Source organism: Phocoena sinus, chromosome 19, assembly GCF_008692025.1.
Source record: "Phocoena sinus isolate mPhoSin1 chromosome 19, mPhoSin1.pri, whole genome shotgun sequence".
Classification (NCBI taxonomy): domain Eukaryota; kingdom Metazoa; phylum Chordata; class Mammalia; order Artiodactyla; family Phocoenidae; genus Phocoena; species Phocoena sinus.
This window is the reverse complement of record NC_045781.1, coordinates 31,350,223-31,367,069: the sequence shown is the minus strand read 5'-3', so window position 1 is coordinate 31,367,069 and position 16,847 is coordinate 31,350,223. Positions and strand designations below refer to the sequence as shown.

The 16,847-nt window shown below is 55.7% G+C and overlaps 1 protein-coding gene across 8 annotated transcripts in view; it reads right to left on the bottom strand.

Moving 5' to 3' along the window:
• Positions 1 to 1,573: 1,573 nt before the first annotated feature.
• CPNE2 (copine 2) overlaps positions 1,574 to 16,847 on the bottom strand; it is a 52,696-nt gene continuing 37,422 nt past the window's right edge. Inside the window, exons 13-18 of one of the 8 annotated variants that reach the window (XR_004346928.1) lie at positions 12,770 to 12,821; positions 11,205 to 11,338; positions 6,276 to 6,382; positions 3,525 to 3,761; positions 3,341 to 3,423; positions 2,044 to 2,168 (exon numbers count right to left, since the gene is read on the bottom strand). Coding sequence is in view for 7 of the 8 variants with exons in the window: in XM_032613124.1 (XP_032469015.1) it covers positions 1,949 to 2,168; positions 3,525 to 3,761; positions 6,276 to 6,382; positions 11,205 to 11,338; positions 12,770 to 12,821 (750 nt within the window). In the remaining variant the exon portion in view is untranslated. Of the gene's footprint in view, positions 3,762 to 6,275; positions 6,383 to 11,204; positions 11,339 to 12,769; positions 12,822 to 16,847 lie in introns of all 8 variants that reach the window. The other 7 variants (XM_032613126.1, XM_032613124.1, XM_032613125.1 and 4 more) reach the window with 7 other exon arrangements.

The window sequence follows — 16,847 nt, the reverse complement described above, 5'->3', positions numbered from 1 at the left end:
GAGAGGTCTGCATCAGGTGTCGCCCCAATACACCCATCCCCTGAGGGGCTAAGGAGGGGATGTGGGGCTGGGAGGAGAAGGCTGTTCCACTATAGAGGCCTCTGGTCGATCAGAACTTGACGATTCTCCCAGGCTGAGTTGGATACAAACTTCTCTGGATCTGACATCCAGCTAGACACTTCAGCTACGAAACGGGAGGGTAAAGGAAGCAGTCACGTGGCGTTATTTCAACCATCATGCAGTCTTGCAGCTATCCTGAGCAAGGGCTGGGTGTGAACCAGAGGAGGCAGATGCGCTGGTCCTGGGTTTCTACCCATAGCGCCGAGCTGGCCTCTGGGCTTCTGTGGTGTGATTTCCCAAAGGTCCCTGAGGAAATCACGGCTCCCTGCAGTCCTGCAGCCCTCTCAGAAGTGAAGGTGTCCCTCGAGGATGTTTCAGCTGGCTTTTGGTGGCCATGGAATCAGAAGAGGATTGGAAGCCTAGGATACAGATGTCCCTCGCTTGCTCCCACCAGATAAACACCGACTCCTGAGCTTACCAGGCACCTGGAGCTAGGAACTTGCCTGGCACACCAGCCAGGTCTAGCAGACCACTGGTAAGAATTGCTGACCTGGGAGAGTAGGTCGAGATGTCTGACTGCCCAGTTTCATTGGAGGGGAAGGACAAATTCAGCGGCAGGTTGAGCAGAAGACTCCCTCATAGTCACGGGAAGACATTCAGTGCAGTGGAACAAGTGTGGGCTCTGTGGAGTCGGCCAGACCTGGAGCTGAGTTCTGGCTCTGCCTCTAATAGATTCGATTAGCCTCTCTGCTTGTTTCCTCATCTCTGAAATGGTCACAGGCAGGGGCTGGTGGAAAGGTTCAAGATTATGCCTGTAATGTGCTTATTAATATGAATGTAAGTTGTTGGTTGCACATGAGCCTGTGGCAAAGGGGCTGACTGGAGCTCTAAGGAGGAAGTAGACAAAAGAGAAAGATGTGTTCTTTGGAGGAGAGAAGGGAACAGGCCAGACGGCTGGGGTTTCAGAGATGCGTCACCTAGCTGGTTTCATGAGGTTGGGCCCAAGCCCAGGGTGGGGTGTGTGATAGAAAACAACGGCTGCTGCAGCAGGGACAGAAGCAGCCCTGTTTAGCATCCTAAAGCCAAAGAGGCTTTCACATGCTGCAGACCACAGGGTGTACTCCAGTGCCTGGGAGACCTGCAGGAGGAGCACATGGGTGGCAGCGACTGCCACTGCTGTGGTGGAGTGGGGTACATAAGACAGCGTGGACCACGAGGAAGAAGGGTGGGGCACCGTGTGCTGTTGGCTGGGCCAGCATGGGCTCTGCTGGGGCCTAGAAGGCTGGGGAGGGACCGTGCATTTCATTGCCCCACAGATACTTATTGAGCATGTGTGATGTGCCAGATTCTGTGCCAGCTTAACAGCTGCATTACTGTTTGTGTGGAATGCATGTCCCCAAGTAGAAGTGATTATACCAATTTCACAGGCTTGCTGGGGGGAAGGGGTTTTCATGTTTCCTTTCCCAGATCATTGAGCCCATCAGGTCCCAGCTGAGGAAGGAGCTGACACAGGGACATCTGAAACTCCTTTATTACCCTGAGTATAACAAGTAGAACACGATCACAGTATTAGAAAACAGAGCAGGAATTAGGTGCAGGCTACCACACAGCATGCACCGGGGACACATTCCTTTGAGTCTGCAGCTAGTTACTTGGAAAAAGCCAGTTATGATTGTAAAAATTTTATTCTCTTTAATAACAAACAACTCCACTAAAATTATACAAAGTACATTCAATACTTAAGAGTGGCAAGGGTGGGGAGAGGAGGAGAGGAAGCCGGTTTGGCCTGGAAGTATCATCAATCGACTCCAATAAAGGAAGCCCAGCTGGGCTGCAGGAAGTTGGGGGTGTGGAGGTCCAGTTGTAGAAAATAAAAATGTGGATCAGTTTAAAAGAAAAAAAAAAAAAAGGCCACCCACAAGGAAGCAGGGTGAGCGTGCATGTTCCTGGGGAGGGCGGGAGGCCCAGCCGGCATGCTGCTGCTGGGTGAGGGCTGGCACTCAGGCGGGCTCCGAATTGGTGGGGGGCAGGTTTTTATGCTTGAAATACTGAACAACTTGTTGGGGCAGCTCTGCCAGCACAGCTTTCGCCAAGGTCTCTTTTGCCGCCTGCAGGGTAGGGTGGAGAGAGGAGAGAGAAAGGATCACTGGATGAAGTGGTGAGGGGCACCATGCCCAGGGAGCTGGTACAGAAGGTGTCCCTGCAGGACAAAACCAGAGCAGAGGACCAGAGCTGTCTAAAACTAGCGTTCCACAGCCCAGCCCAGGCCTGAAATCCCACCCTTAGCAGTGCTTTCCTTCACATTAAGTGTAACTCTTACCTGAGCACTCGAGGTGCCTAGGAGTAACGTTTCAGGATGAATCTGTCTATGGGGGGCTTTTGGGGCAAAGAGATGGTGGAGGTGAGCTGCACGGCCTACTCATCCAGCAGACATTTCCTGAGCACCTTCTTGGCTGGTATTAAGGGGTTGTGACTGTCTGATTTCACTGCTCAGCACCCAGTCACAGGCTGGGCACACCAGGAGCTCGTTCAGTGTCCATGCAGTGCCTGGGTGGCCAACACCCAGCATTTGTCCTCAGGAAGCTCACGCTCCAGAGGAAGGAACTGGAACTAGCTCAGGCAAACCCAGAGGGTACTGGGCAGAGATGTGAGCACCAGTGATTACAAATCAGAGTGGCCAGTTCTTGCTGGGACTGGCTCCCAGGACCTGAGCCACAGCACCCTGAGGCTTACAGCTGAGGCAGCTGAGGCCAGGAGGAAAGGTCACGGACTTGCCCAAGGCTATACAGTGTGCCTCTGGTCAAATGAAAGCTCGGCCCCAGCCTGGCATCTGACAGACTGCTCCTTCTGGGGCTGCCTGCGGGCCCAGCTGCAAGGACAGCAACCAGGAAGCTAATGCCAGCCTCCTTGTAAGCAGACCTGGGTCACCTGCAGATAGGACCAGAGCCACCTCCAGGAGCAAGGGAGGCCACCAGTTCTTCCTAGAGCGGCCCTCAGGGAGAGGAGGCCATCCTAAGATGGGCCCTGTTTTCCACCTGAAGCGAGGTGGTTGGCGAGGTTTGATTTCCTGGAAAGCCCCTCACGCCTCTGGGCCTTACTCTCATCTCTTTCTCCTGGAATGCTTTCCCCCGCGTGGATGACGCCGACTTCTGATTCAGGTTTAGAGGGCAGGTCCTCCGGGAACCCCTGTCCTGGAGCCCCAGTCTGGACTGGGCACTACTCCCTTGAGTTCTGTCAGCTTGCTGAAGCAAGTGCTCATGCAACTGTTATATGGCCTCACCTGGGGGCAGGGCCTTGCATGGTGCCAGGCGGGTAGTAGGCTCTCAGGAGGTACGTAGTCAACAGAGCTGAGGGTAGAGGAGCCTAGGATTGGGCAGACAATCCCAGCGCCTTCATTCTGGATTATTAACTATGGTTGCTGGGGTCCTGTAACCGCCTCCTCCCCAGCCCGGGCCCACACTCACGTTGCGGAATTCTCGAAAGGGCACGAACTGCACGATATCGCGAGCTGCCTCCTCCCCTGTGTGGGAGCGCAGCGTGCGGTTGTCCCCGTCCAGGAACTCCATGGCAGCGAAGTCGGCGTTACCCACGCCCACGATGATGATGGACATGGGCAGCTTGGAGGCCTGCACCACGGCGTGCCGCGTCTCCTCCATGTCGCTGATGACACCGTCCGTGATGATAAGGAGGATGAAGTATTGCTGCGGAGGGGGTCAACAGGCGCTCAGCACAGCCCTCGGCCCCTGGCCACCCTTCCCCTCCGTCCTTTCCCAATCTCCCCAAACCCTCTGACCCCTGGGAGGAAGGTGGCTTGTCTCCCCGAGCTGTTGCTGAACCCCAGCCACCTCCCTAGGCAGCCACCTCTCAGTGCTTGGGCCCTGTAGGCCTCTCCTCTGTCACAGCTGGAAACACAAACTGCTCTCTTCCTCCTGCCCTGTGTAATGTCAGACTCCCCAGCTTGGGGGTTTGAGCCCCGGACTCCAGGCCTGGCTCTGACAGTGGCTACACCGTGGGACTCTGGGCAACTGACTCAACTCGCCGTGCCTCAGTTTCTTCATCTGCAAAGTGGGAATTCCTGCACCTCTCAAAGAGACCATGCTGGCTTGGTAATCGACAGCTGCATCTGTGGCAGAGTGAGGCCCACGGCTGTTGAGGAATATGCATTCTGGCTTGTGGACTCTGGGAGCAGCCCCCCCTTCTCTGCTCCACCTTCACGTGAACACCTGTGATGCTGCTCGTTCCCCATTAGCACAGCCGGCCTCAGAGACCCCTTGCAGGAGCTAAGCAGATCATCTAGGTCAGTGCTTCTGGGATTGTGGGACTCTGCTGGCAACAAGCAGACCTGGAGGCACACCCCAGACACAGCATCAGTCACAGTGGAAAGGGTATTGGTTTTTTGTTGTTTTTTTTTTTTTTAAGAAGATGTTGGGGCTAGGAGTTTATTCACTTATTTATTTTTGCTGTGTTGGGTCTTTGTTTCTGTGCGAGAGCTTTCTCTAGTTGCAGCGAGCGGGGGCCACTCTTCATCGCGGTGCGCGGGCCTCTCACTGTCGCGGCCTCTCTTGTGGCAGAGCAGAGGCTCCAGATGCGCAAGCTTAGTAATTGTGGCTCACGGGCCCAGCTGCTCCGTGGCATGTGGGGTCTTCCCAGACCAGGGCTCGAACCCGTGTCCCCTGCATTAGCAGGCAGATTCTCAACCACTACGCCACCAGGGAAGCCCAGGGTATTGGTTTTGCAGTGGTCTTTGAATTCTACAATCTGCACCCAGGAGGAAGTCTCAGTTTGGTGCTCGTGTGTCCCTCTTGCTAACCTTCCTTATTAAAAACAGAGAGAAAAGGCAGGAAGCTCAGAGCTCCAGGGACAGCAGTCTCTAGGTAGACTCTGATACCACTCTGCAGCCTGGTGTATTTATTTTTATTGTTACTCTCTATGGTAAGTGGTAACTTTTCCCTTACAGTGGGTTATAGTTTCTTTATAAAATTGTTTACATGAAAAAATTATGAATAATTAGTGTAGGTGACAGGTGGCCATAGCATAGACTATGGAGGTGGGGAGTGAGTGAATGACGTTCGGGAAATCTCACTGGATGATCTGTGGGCAGAAGCCCCAGCATTCCTAGCTGCCTAAGACCTCATTTTCAACTTGGCTCTGTGCTTAGCACCCTCTGGCCCCTTTTGGGGAACTCAGTTTTCCCCATACATAAGATGAACAGAAAAGCCCTTGTGGCCCTAATGTTCTCTGTTTGGGGCTTCTGCCTTCTCTTCTGACTCTTCTGATTCTCAGGAGAGGAAATGGGGACCCAGACTAGTCAAGGTCATGGAGCTAAAAAGGGCAGAACCAAGCTAGCCCCCAAGTCATCATTTGGCCACCTTCTCACCCAGCAAAGCCGTTTGCTCCCTGGGAAACAATACAGAGACCACAAGTTCAGCCAGCTAGGATGCCTAGCTCTCCTGCCTGTCCCCCAAGCACAACCTGAAAGGAATGAACTATGTGGAGGTACGAATGCCACCATCCTAACCCCCAATCCTCGACAGCAGTAGTCCAACAACTCCTGAACAGTACCTTTAAGAGGCCAAAAGCTTGGCTGGGGATGGATACCTGTTGCTATGGAGATGGCAGCCCGAATTCCTGTAGTGGAGGGCTGCTGCTGCCAGTCCCCATTCCTGGGGTTGAGGGGCACCTCATAAGCTCATCCAGACCCTTGTCCCCTCATAGCCAGCACCCCTTCCCTAAGTGGCCCTCTAACCCCACTTCCATCCCACCAAAAATAGTCCATGGCAGTATTTCTGGGGCACCTAGGCTGGCAGGAGGGAAGAAGGCAGTGAGAGGCCTAGCATTGAGGACAGAAAAGAATACTTGGCCTTGGGTGACAGGCCTCACCACTCGGGGTGGGACTGGTCTCCAAGCCCCCTCCAGCTCAGATGGCTGTCTCCCACCCTCCTCCCCACGTGGCCCTCTTGGCTCTCCCTTTCCACCAGCCACGTGTCTACATTAGGAGACTTGGAGCACACAGGCTGAGGCCTCCCTCACAGCCTTGGAGCCTTCTTCCCCATGGCCTGGGTTCCTGCAGAACAGTAGGCACCAACTGAAAAGGTGAGTCACGGTGGTGGTGACCACACATGCTCCGTGTCATCCTCACGCTGGGATTCTCCTTTTGGAGGTTGGGGAGACAGGCTCAGGCTGAGAGAGGTTAAGTGACTTGCTCAAGGACTCACAGCCAGGAATGGCACAGCTGAGATTCAAGCCCAAGCCTTAACTCCAAAGTTAGGGCTCTTTCCACAACGGCAGCAGTGGCCAGTAGCTGTCTCTCCAATAGTGGGGCCTGGCAGGGAGAAGTGAAGTGCCACTGACAAGTCCTAGGCTTCATGCCCATCCCAGGCAAAAATGAGGTTGTCCAGTAGCCTCTAAGGTCTACTGCAACCCTAGGGGTCCACGATCCCATCCCCACGACAGAGGGGAGGTGGCGGCGGGTGAGGGAGGGGCTGTGGAAGGGGAGAAAGAAGGGTGGAATCAGGCAGGAGGAGGTGGGAAGAGCCTCTGCTGTCCCCATGCATAGTCCTGGTCTACCCTACCCCAAGCTTTCCCACCTCCATGCCTTTCCTGGTTTACTTCCTTCTGCCTGGCGTACCCTCCCCAGCCACAGCTCCAAGACCTCTCTGAGCGTCTACTCCTCCATCCCGAGTGGATGTGAGGGCTCCCCCAAGCCCTGAGCTCTGCTTTCACTGCCAGCGATTACCCTTTGGGGCAGACTTCTCTGGATACTCCTCTCCCCCCACGCCCTTAGAGCTCCTCAGGGCAGCCCCTCCCCTCACACCTCTGCATCTCATGGGCCTGGCACCCTGTGCGGGCTCCATAAACACAGCCAACTGCTGACAGGTCGAACCCAAACCCCAAATTTCCAACACATTTCAAGGACAGAGTATCTCTAGCATTTACCCAAGAGGTTCTTCAGGCTTCTAAGGCTGTAAATAGCCACTTCCCCAATGCATTTAACATGTGATTTGATTTATAAGAAACTGACTTGACCACAACAGTTCTAGGCAGAGTCCGGGGAAGCTGCACTCATCCCTAGCTTATTTCTGAGAAGTTGGCTGCTGAGGGCCTTGGGGAGTGGAGGGAAATTTCCAGGGTGCTGGCTGCTTCCCAGTTCCCCCTCTGCTATGGCACCAGTTGCCTAGGTAGCCAACCATCAATGGGCCATGGATGGGAAGGCCCAAGTCACATGGGTCAGAGCAGAGGGAAGGATGAGGCCCCACAGTAGGAGTCCCCTGGTACCACCCAAACCTCTTAATACCTTTCAGTGACTCCCCACTGCCCTTAAGAGAAAATCCGGATTCCTTACTGGCTTCAAAGGCATTTGTGGGAGCTGGCCTACCTTCTCAACCTCATCCACCCCCACCCACCCCTCTTACATCACACTCCTTCCCTTAGTTACGACACACACCATGCCTCCAAGCCTTTGCCTATGCCGTTCCCTCTGCCCGGGACACTCCACACATGCACACGCACACACATACACACCCTTTATGAGACTAACTCTTAAGCATCCTCCAAGTCTCAGCTTGGACATCACTTTTCCAGGAAGCCTGCCCTGAGCCCTCTGTCTGGGTTAGATGCCACCTTCATAATCCTATAATTCCGTCATCACAGTTTTAATTGGCTGGCATCACAGCTGCTGTTCCTGGCCTGGCTCCCCACAAGACCACAGGCCCTGGAAGGGCAGAGGCTATGGCTTGCACATCATGGTCTCCCCAGTGCCACAGAGAAACATACGCGGTAGAGATGAGCTGCGTGAATGAATGGGAGAACACAGGCCTGCCTAGAGAGATGCTTCCACCATCTGCTCTTGATTTCCTGTGTGTGGGTGTGCATGCATGTTCGTGTGTGGGGGACGGGGAGGATGAAGCCACACAAGCAGCTGTATGAAAGCATCAGGTAATGCACAAATTATTTCCTTTTGCCTTAGGCCTACATGGGCTCAGCAGCACCAAATGCCGGCCCAAGAGGTGTCCTAAGAAGATTCATCCGCTCACGTTTATTAGGTGCTACTGTGTGCCAGGCACTGTGCTGAGCAATTTGGATGCCGAGCTGGTTGAATCCTTGCAGTGCTTCTATTAGGCAGGTACTGTTCCATCATCCTCATTGTACAGGTGAGAAAACTGAAGTTCAGAGAGCTTAATAAGCAACCTGCTCTGGGTCACACAGTCAGGAAGTGCGGGAGCTGGGGTCTGAACCAGGTCGATGGGCCTCCAAACCTTGAGGCATCCCCACCTTCAGTGCACGGTGAGATGGATGGAGTAAAGGCAGGAGGTAGAGAATTATCTGTATCTTCTTGGACATCAGAGTAGGAGAGGGCAGTAGAGACCCCTGGCTCGCCTCCTGCAGCCCAGAGATGCTGGCGCAAAGTCACACAGCTGGGGTGGGTAACAGCGCTTCCCCAGTGTGAGAGAGCCAGGGAAGGGCTGCCTCCTCAGGTTGGGAGGACCTGGTCACGACGAAAGCGGCTGGGGTACTGTGAGGATTAGGACTTGTTCACAGAAAGGGCCCAGTTCTTCCCTCTGGAGGGCCCTCAGCAGCTGTTCCCCAGAATGCAAAGACACCTTCCTGGTGGTCCCCAGGGCCCAAGCCCCTCCCCTAGGATCCAGCAGACACAGGCCCCTTCTCCCCAGGACCTCATCTCCTGCCCAGTCCTGCCCCTGCCTGGCAGGTGAAAGAGCCTCAGAGGAACACTGGCCTTCATTCCTGCTCCGCCCCATTTTTTTCCCTTAAACAAGAATGCAGGCTAAACAAGAACGCAGGCCTTTCTTCCATCCCTCTGAAAGCTGGTTCAGGCAGATAAAAGTCTGGGCGGGACAATGGCCTGGCTGGCTTAGGCATCCAAAAGGTGTGCAAGCCGAGGGGCTGCCCCTCCCTCTGCTCCCTCCATCCAGCTCTAAACCAGCACCCCAGGAATTTAAAAACGCCACTCCCAGGTCCTCCCCACTTGTCCCAGTTCATAAAGGAAATAGGATCAGGGCAGGAAGGGACTTGTCTCAGGCCCTCAGCTGCCATCACCAAGACCAGGACTAGACCAAGTCACGCTCCCTGAAGCAGAAACGACCAGGACCATCTTCAATCTGACATCGTGCACTGACCTCCATCCCTGGCATCTGCCATCCCCTCTGCCTGGGGGGCTCTTCCCAGAATGCTCTGCCACCTGTCCTTCCTCATCCTCAGGTCTCTTTGGGTGCCAGCTGTTGTGTTATCACATTTAATCCTAACACCACCTCCTTAAGGTAGGTCCTATTAGTATTCCTATGGTACAAACAAGTCTCAGAGAGGGTAAGTTTACCCAGGTCACCCAGTGAGGGATGGGCAGGGGCTGGATTCAAACCCTGGCAGGCTGACCCCAGGACCCCCTTTCCCACAGACCCTCTGCTGCCTCCCAGACAGACCACACATACTGCTGTCCTGCCCTCCCCAGGCTGGCCCTGGTGTCCTCCTCTCTTTCTCATAACCTCTTTCTCATAACCTCCCCTTCTTTTATCTATCTTTGTCTCCATCTTCGGGAAGGCAACCTCTACCTCAGTGACTGAGCAGGTGCCTCCCTCCTCTGGGCAGTCCCAATGGGACCAGGTTCCTTTCCTTCTGAGAGAGGCCCTGGCTGAGTCACCTCCTCCCAGCTCCTCGCACAGTGCACAGCACACAAAAGGGGCCAACTTAAATCCATCCGTTCCCAGAACACGAGCGTCTGCCACAGCATAGGCCACCCAGTAGATGACGGACAACACTGTGGGGCTGAGAGGCCAACCAGGGAGACACCCCGTAGACAGAAACGTAGAGTATGTGAAGGAGATGTTGCCACCGTCATCAAGTCCAGACAGGAATAAACAGAGAAGGCAGGAGATAGGTTTCAGGTGGGTGGGCAAGGAAGGCTGCAGGGAGGTGGCGTTTGAGGGGCACTGAGGGATGGGACAGAGCAAGCCAGGGAGAGAGAGAGGAGAAGAACCTCCAAGCAGAAGAGACGGCAGAACAAAGGATCTGCTGGGAGACAAGTTTGGTGTCTTTGAGGAATAGGAACAAGGTCAGTGGTGGAATGGTCACAAGTAAAGGAAGGGGTGTGGGGTTGCGGGAAGGAGAGGCCAGGAGGGGGTAGGATCTGATGTGCACAGTTAAAGGACCCTCTAGCAGGAGCATGGATAGGAGGGGCAAGAGGGGTGAGGAGACGGCTGTGGTGTCCAATGAGAGATGACAGTGGCCGTAGTAATGGGGAAGCGAGTGAGTTGAGGATAGTATTTTGGAGGCAGAGTGAAAAGGTCAGTCAGGAAAGGACTTCAGCACTTGTGCAGCAACCCTTTCCTTCCAGGGGAGGAGGAAGCCTGCACAGGGGCAGAGGCTGTGGCAGTGGCTCGGGGGCCTGGTCAGGTGGGAGTTGGACCCATGTCCCAGCCCGGGCTCCACCACCCTAGGGCCGGGTGCTGGGTTCCCAGACTTGGCTCAGCTCCTCACGGCAGTAGCCCTGGGGCAGGGGCTGGTGGATGGCAGGCGAGGTGGGCAAGATGACCCTTGGTGACTCCAGCACTGGCACTGGGCCTGGAGCTGGGTGCAGGGAGAGGACCTGGGATGCAGCTGCCCAGGATGGCCGTTTGCCATATATTCCAGATGCCACACAGCAGCCCTGGCAGCCTCGGGCTTGAGCCTCGTCACTGAGCGCCGGACCTGGGCCAGACGGTTCCAAACCCTTCAGCGTGAGGTGGCAGCTGCTCTAATGGGAACTAGGTGGCCCAGAGGGTCAGCCTAAGGGCTGCAGGGACTACAGTCTCCGGGTTTCCCTCTGCCTGGAGGCACTTCCCATTAATCACAGCCCCTATTTCCTACTAAGCACCGAACAAATGGAATTGCTGTCTGTCCTGGAGTCTGTGCTCCAGGAATCCAGAACCAGTCAAGTTGAGCTGCTTCCAACCCCCTTCCCATCCCTGCTGGTAAACTAAGGTGGAGAGGCCGGGGCTCACCTAGGATTTTAGAACAAGGGGAGGCAGAACATCCAGCTCGCCAGCCAGCCCCACGGGTGGGTAGGGTAGGAAGGACAGACCTCCATCTGGCAGGGAAGGCCCAGCTTGTGCCAGCCCTATCCTGCACGTCCACGCCAGTCATCACCTACTCACCATGGCTGTCTGCTGCTGCGTGGCTTGGGCCGCAAACCGGGCCACATGGTTGACGATAGGAGAGAAATTGGTGGGACCGTAGAAGCGGATGTGGGGCAGGCAAGCCGAATATGCCTGGGCGATGCCGTCCACGCCTGCCTCGGGGAGAAGACTCGGGATCAGCCAGGTCCTCCCTGACCCTGCACCCACTCTCATCCCAATTGCTGCCCACCCCAAATGCCCCCTGCCGTGGCCAGTCTGGGCCCTGTGGTACTGGAAGCTCCAGAGGGCAGGGCCAGAGTGGTGTAAAAGTAAAGAGCCCTGAACGTGGAGTCTGACCTTAGTTCCAATTCCTGCCTTTACCACTTCTTAGCTGTGGGATCTGGGGGAAGTTATTTAAGCCTGTTTCCTTGTCTGTCAAGGAGACTAGTAATCTACACCCTCGGGAAGCTGGCAGGAGGGTGTCCAGCAGGCTCCTCCCAGAGAAGGGGCGGGCAGAACCTGCAGTGACACTTTGGGGTCACAGGGAGCCACCTGGAGGTCCATTCTGGACACGCTATGGCTTCTCAGGGTTGCTGGGGGAACTGAGATGCTTGCACAGCTCTGCAGACAGTAGGTGCTCTGTAAATAGCCACCGTTACAAGGCTAAGAATACCCCCTGCTCTGCTGTCCTGTCCAGAAGGCCTCTGGCCAGAGATGAGGTTGACCAATCTGAACTTGGATAAAATATCTCGGCAGACCTACTCCAAACCAGACAGGCCCCAGCAGGAGGACAGGGCCACGCTTTCAGCCAACAGAGGTCCATGGCTTCTGAGTTACAGCATCATCCCCATCGTGGTGACTTGATGCATTTCCTTTCCAAGTACAAACCTGACCCAGCCTCAGGGATTCCCAGGGAAGGTAGATGCTACACCCAAGGCAAGTCCTAGGCTGAAAGCTCTCATGGTGTCAGGAACCACCCTCTTCCATACCCACCTGGGAGCCCCTTCTCTTTCACTGTTTCTTAACTGACTCTGGGAGGCTCAGAAGTCCTCTTAGGCCTGGGGCAGGGAGAGCACAGACACCACTTACGCTGCCTGCCCCTCCCTCTTGCCCAGCACCCCCGCCCAGGCCATGCTCAATCCTTAGGTGCCAAGGCTCCCTGTGGAAGGTGGGGAAACAGGACAAGAATGGGCCCTCCCAGTGAGGGCAGAAGGGAGGTGAGAGGCAGGTGTGTAATTTGCTGCTCTCACCTCCTCCTAGTCTACACAGGGCTTTCTGTCAGCGCTTCCCTTAATTCTCACCTGACCACCCAGTGAGGTGAGCTACCCTGGTATCACACCTCCTTGAGGCAGGTGAGGAGGCAGAGGCCCAGTGGGGTGCAGTGATCTCTCCGAGGTCACGCAGCCAGAAAAGGACAGCAGCTGGCCTTGAATCCAGGGCCACCTGACTCCAAATTCCAGCTTCTCCCCATCTGCCACACTGAGCAAGTGCAAGGGGAGGGGAGAGAAAAAAACAGAAACCAGTACTCCTCCCCCGCATCTGCCCAGGGAGATGGCCAGGCCTGGCATAAACCCAGGGCAGATGCAGGTGGGCTTGACACTCACCTGAGCAGAAGGGGTTGGTGGGGTTAAAGTTGATGGCAAACTCATGGGAGACCTGAAATGCAGAGAAAATGATGAGCTGAAAGCTTCCTGGCCCAAACCTGGGCCCAGGCCCACCTGCTGCCAGGCAAGGCTCCCTCTGAGGGAACCTGGCTCTTTGCCACCCTGACCCCTGGTCAAGGCTACTGATACCCCTGCATCTACTTTCACCTCCACTGCTGGGTCTGACCCACAGGCCTAACCACCCTCACTTAGTAACAGAAGAAACAGAACCTTCCACACCACCCCAATCTCTTCCGGGGGGTCAGGGCTGTCTATGCCACCTCACCCCACTATAAGAGTCCCTAGGGACTTCCCTTGTGGTGCGGTGGTTGAGAATCCGCCTGCCAATGCAGGGGACTCGGGTTCAAGCCCTGGTCCGGGAAGATCCCACATTCCGCAGAGCAGCTAAGCCCTTGAGCCACAACTACTGAGCCTGCGCTCTAGAGCCCGAAAGCCACAACTACTGAGCCCACGTGCCACAACTACTGAGCCCACGTGCCACAACTACTGAAGCCCGTGCGCCTAGAGCTCAACAAGAGAAGCCACTGCAATGAGAAGCATGCGCACTGCAACAAAGAGTAGTCCCCGCTCACCGCAACTAGAGAAAGCCCACAGGCAGCAACGAAGACCCAAAGCAGCCGGGGGAAAAGAAAGAGTCCTTGAGTAGGGTGGAGATGCATCTGAGGGTGGCAGGTTCAAGGAGCAGTTGGAGTGCTCCCTCGTCACCTGCTTTCACTGTGATGGGGCTATAACTAGAGTTCCACTTCTTCGGGCCTTGAGTGCTTTCCCCCATCCTACTAATAAGCACGAGTGCTTGGAAGGGAGCCCACCTTATGCCAGCGAGCCAAACTGGGGCTTAGCTGACAACCCACTTAGAGCTGGACTGGGGGATCAGGAAGCATAATGGGGCCAGAAGGGCAGGGAATAGAGAGCCCTGTCCCAGTTCCTGCAGACCCAGCCCCTAGCCCGGGGGCATCATCAGAGGCTGACCCTGCACACTCCCGGATGCCGCTGGCCTACAGAGGGACTGATAACTAGACCCCATTCAGGACTGTGGGTCAGACTTCAGTGGCTGCAGAACTCAGGGCCTCAGGAGAGGCCAGAGCTCAGATGGTAGGACCACCCTCCCTCCCTCCCCTGCTGCCTCCATCAAAACCCCCACTTGGCCCCTTCCCTGTGAACCGTGTGCCACAGTCTACGTTCAGGGCTTTGCTAGCATCCCCTCACTCCTTCCTTGCAACAGTCCAACGGACGAAGGCCTGGTATTTCTCCCTTTTTCTGATGTAAAACCAAGACAGAATGGACCAGAATGTTCCCCCATTTACTGAAGGGGAGAGTTGGGACTACAATTAAATCAGGCTGCCTCCTGAGCTCACAATCCATAAACCCACTAACCTGAGAAGGTGTTCCTCTCCTGAGGAGTTTAAATGGGAGGGTCAAGAGATGTCCAGGGGGAAGGGACCCCCCCACCCTCGGAGACTGGAGGAGCTCTCCAGTCCAGGCGCAAATCCCAGGCAGATGCTTTAACTCCGAGACACTGCAGAGGGGTGCTGGGAGGCCCTACCAAGCCCGACATCCGTATTTTACAAGTAAACTGACTGAGGCCCAGAGAGGGGAAGTCAGGTGCTGAGGCCACACAGAACAGACCTGAGGCCCAGGTCCCTCAAGCCTGGTAAAGGGGTTGGGCCGCTGACCTTGGGGAGCACTCCTGGGCCAAGACGGGAAGGACTCAGCAGAGGAATTCACCCCATCACTGCCCTGTGGAGAAGACCCCTACCTGTTCAGGGGAATGGGCTTTTCTGTTCTTTGCTCCCTCAGCCCTAAGTGCTTGACGTGGAGCCATTCCCCTGATGCCCCTCTTGGGCCCTGTTCCTGCCCAGGGGCCCTCTTCACCCTGTCCCCAGCCCGGGCTCCAGGTGTGGGGGCTGGAGGTCCTTGTTGCCATGGAAACTTCATGAGCCTCTATAGTGACTAAGAGGGGGGCTTGTACAGAGGGGGCTGAGAGAGGAAAATGGTTGCCAGGGAAACAGGCCTCCCTTGGGCCAACAACTTCCTGCAAAATCAGATTTTAGGAGATTTTACAGACCAAGGGGGAAAAGCCCCCTCCTGATAGGGATGGATTCTGTTTTTTCTCAGCCACCCAAATTCTTCCTTCTCCATTTTTTTTCCTCTATTAAGGGGAGAGTGGGGCCTGGTGGTCAAGTGGGTGGGGCTGTGGGAGGTTACCCATCTACCCAGGAGGCCTCCCAAGTCATCTACTCCACCCAGCAGCTCCACTTCACAGGTGGAAAAAGAGGTTCAGAGGGGGCCAAGGAATGCCCAGGTCACACGAGTGAGCCACAGCAGAGCTGGGACCAGATCTGGGGGACAGGAGTTCACATTGTCTGTAGCAGCCCAGCCCTCTCCCACACTTGCTGCCCTAGTTTGCCCGAGAAATGCCAGCAAACATGACAAGCTTCCTGGAGGCCACCCCAAGCTGATTAGGGGCCCCTGGGGACTGGCCAGCCACAGGTCTTTGCCCTGGGACTCCCTGCTGCCTTCTGACGATCAATGGTCCCGTTCACCCCACCTGGCCAGGGCCAGCCCATGGTCTTGAGTTACTTAAGAGGCTGTTCCCTCTGGTCCTGGCAGGGCAGTAGATGGTGGCATGGAGGGAGTCGAAGGGATCTCAGAGTGACCATCCTCTCTGAGCCTCAGTTTTCCCATCTATAAAGTGGGGAGAGTCATAAACTGTGCTCCTGTCCACCCCAGACCTTGTGCAGGCCTGTCCTTCAGCCTGATCCCTCTCTTCATCTGACTAACTGGCTCATTTTGAAAGGCCAATGTTTCCTGAGTCCCTCAGCCACTACCCGGGTCAGGGGTCCTCTTGGGGCTCACCTGGACCAGGCCCAGGGAGGGACTGAGGTCCTGAGGGCAGGCAGCTGAGTGGCACGCTCCTTCTAGCTCCTTTCAACTTCCCACACTCAGAGAACCAACACCTCTGTCTGCTCAGGCCCCTGGGCCCCAAATTTACTGTCAACAATCACGTACTGCATGCCTGGAGCCAGACACAGCAAGAAGGAGACCAAGTGCCCTCCCTGAGACAATGAGCAAATCAACACATACAAAGTGACCGCAAAGTTCCAGGGCAGGGAGGAGGGGCCCCAGGTGCGCACGCTCAAGGTAGTCCTTCTAGAGGAAATGATCTCTCGGCTAAGCAGCAGCAATGGGAAGTCAGTGAAAGGGGGCAAAAGGCCAGGGGAAGACCACGTGCAAAGACCCTGAGGTAGGAACGAACAGAAGAAGGTTCATGTGGCACAGCAAGGTTAGAATGAGAGGGAAGGTGAGGGGCCAGGTCTGGCCAGCTCCAGCAGCACGGGGAGGTGGGATAGAGCATCTGCCCTTTCCAAGCCTCGTTCCAGCATCCCTCCTGGCACCACCGGGCACTCCAGCCTGGCCAAGCCCCAGCCTCCCCAGAATTGCCCTGTGACATTTCCAAGGAGGCTTTTGCGCAAGAAAACATCTCATTCAGCCAGAGTTCTTTGGAAGCTGGCTGGTGTCCTAGCAACGAGAGCGCTGGGCCTGGCTGCACCAGCCCGCCCTGCCCCCAGTGGCATCACTGTGTCTGCCCAGAGGCCCAGCTGTGGTCCCACACGGTCCTGCCCCCTACCATACAATGGCCAGCAGGCCACAGAGCCACTCCCTGAAATTCTAGGTGAAAACTGCCCTCTCCGGAGAGGATGTGAGGGGAATGCTCACTCTGGAAACAGCATGTGGTACAGCAGGGCAGACAAGAGGGGCCGCTGGCTGAGACATACATGTAGATTTAGGAGTCCTCTATGCCCACAGCCCCAGGCTTCTCATCAGAAGGGTAGCACATTCTGAGAACAGACATGGGAGTCCACCTGCCCAGATGGAATTCAGGCTCCCTGTTTTGAACGTAACCTTGGACAAGTCATTGAGCCTCTGTTTTTTCACCTGTAATGGACATTGCCCCTTTTCTCCATCCCTCCATCTCGCCCACCATCACCCCAGCCAGTCCCCACTCAGCAGCCAGAGT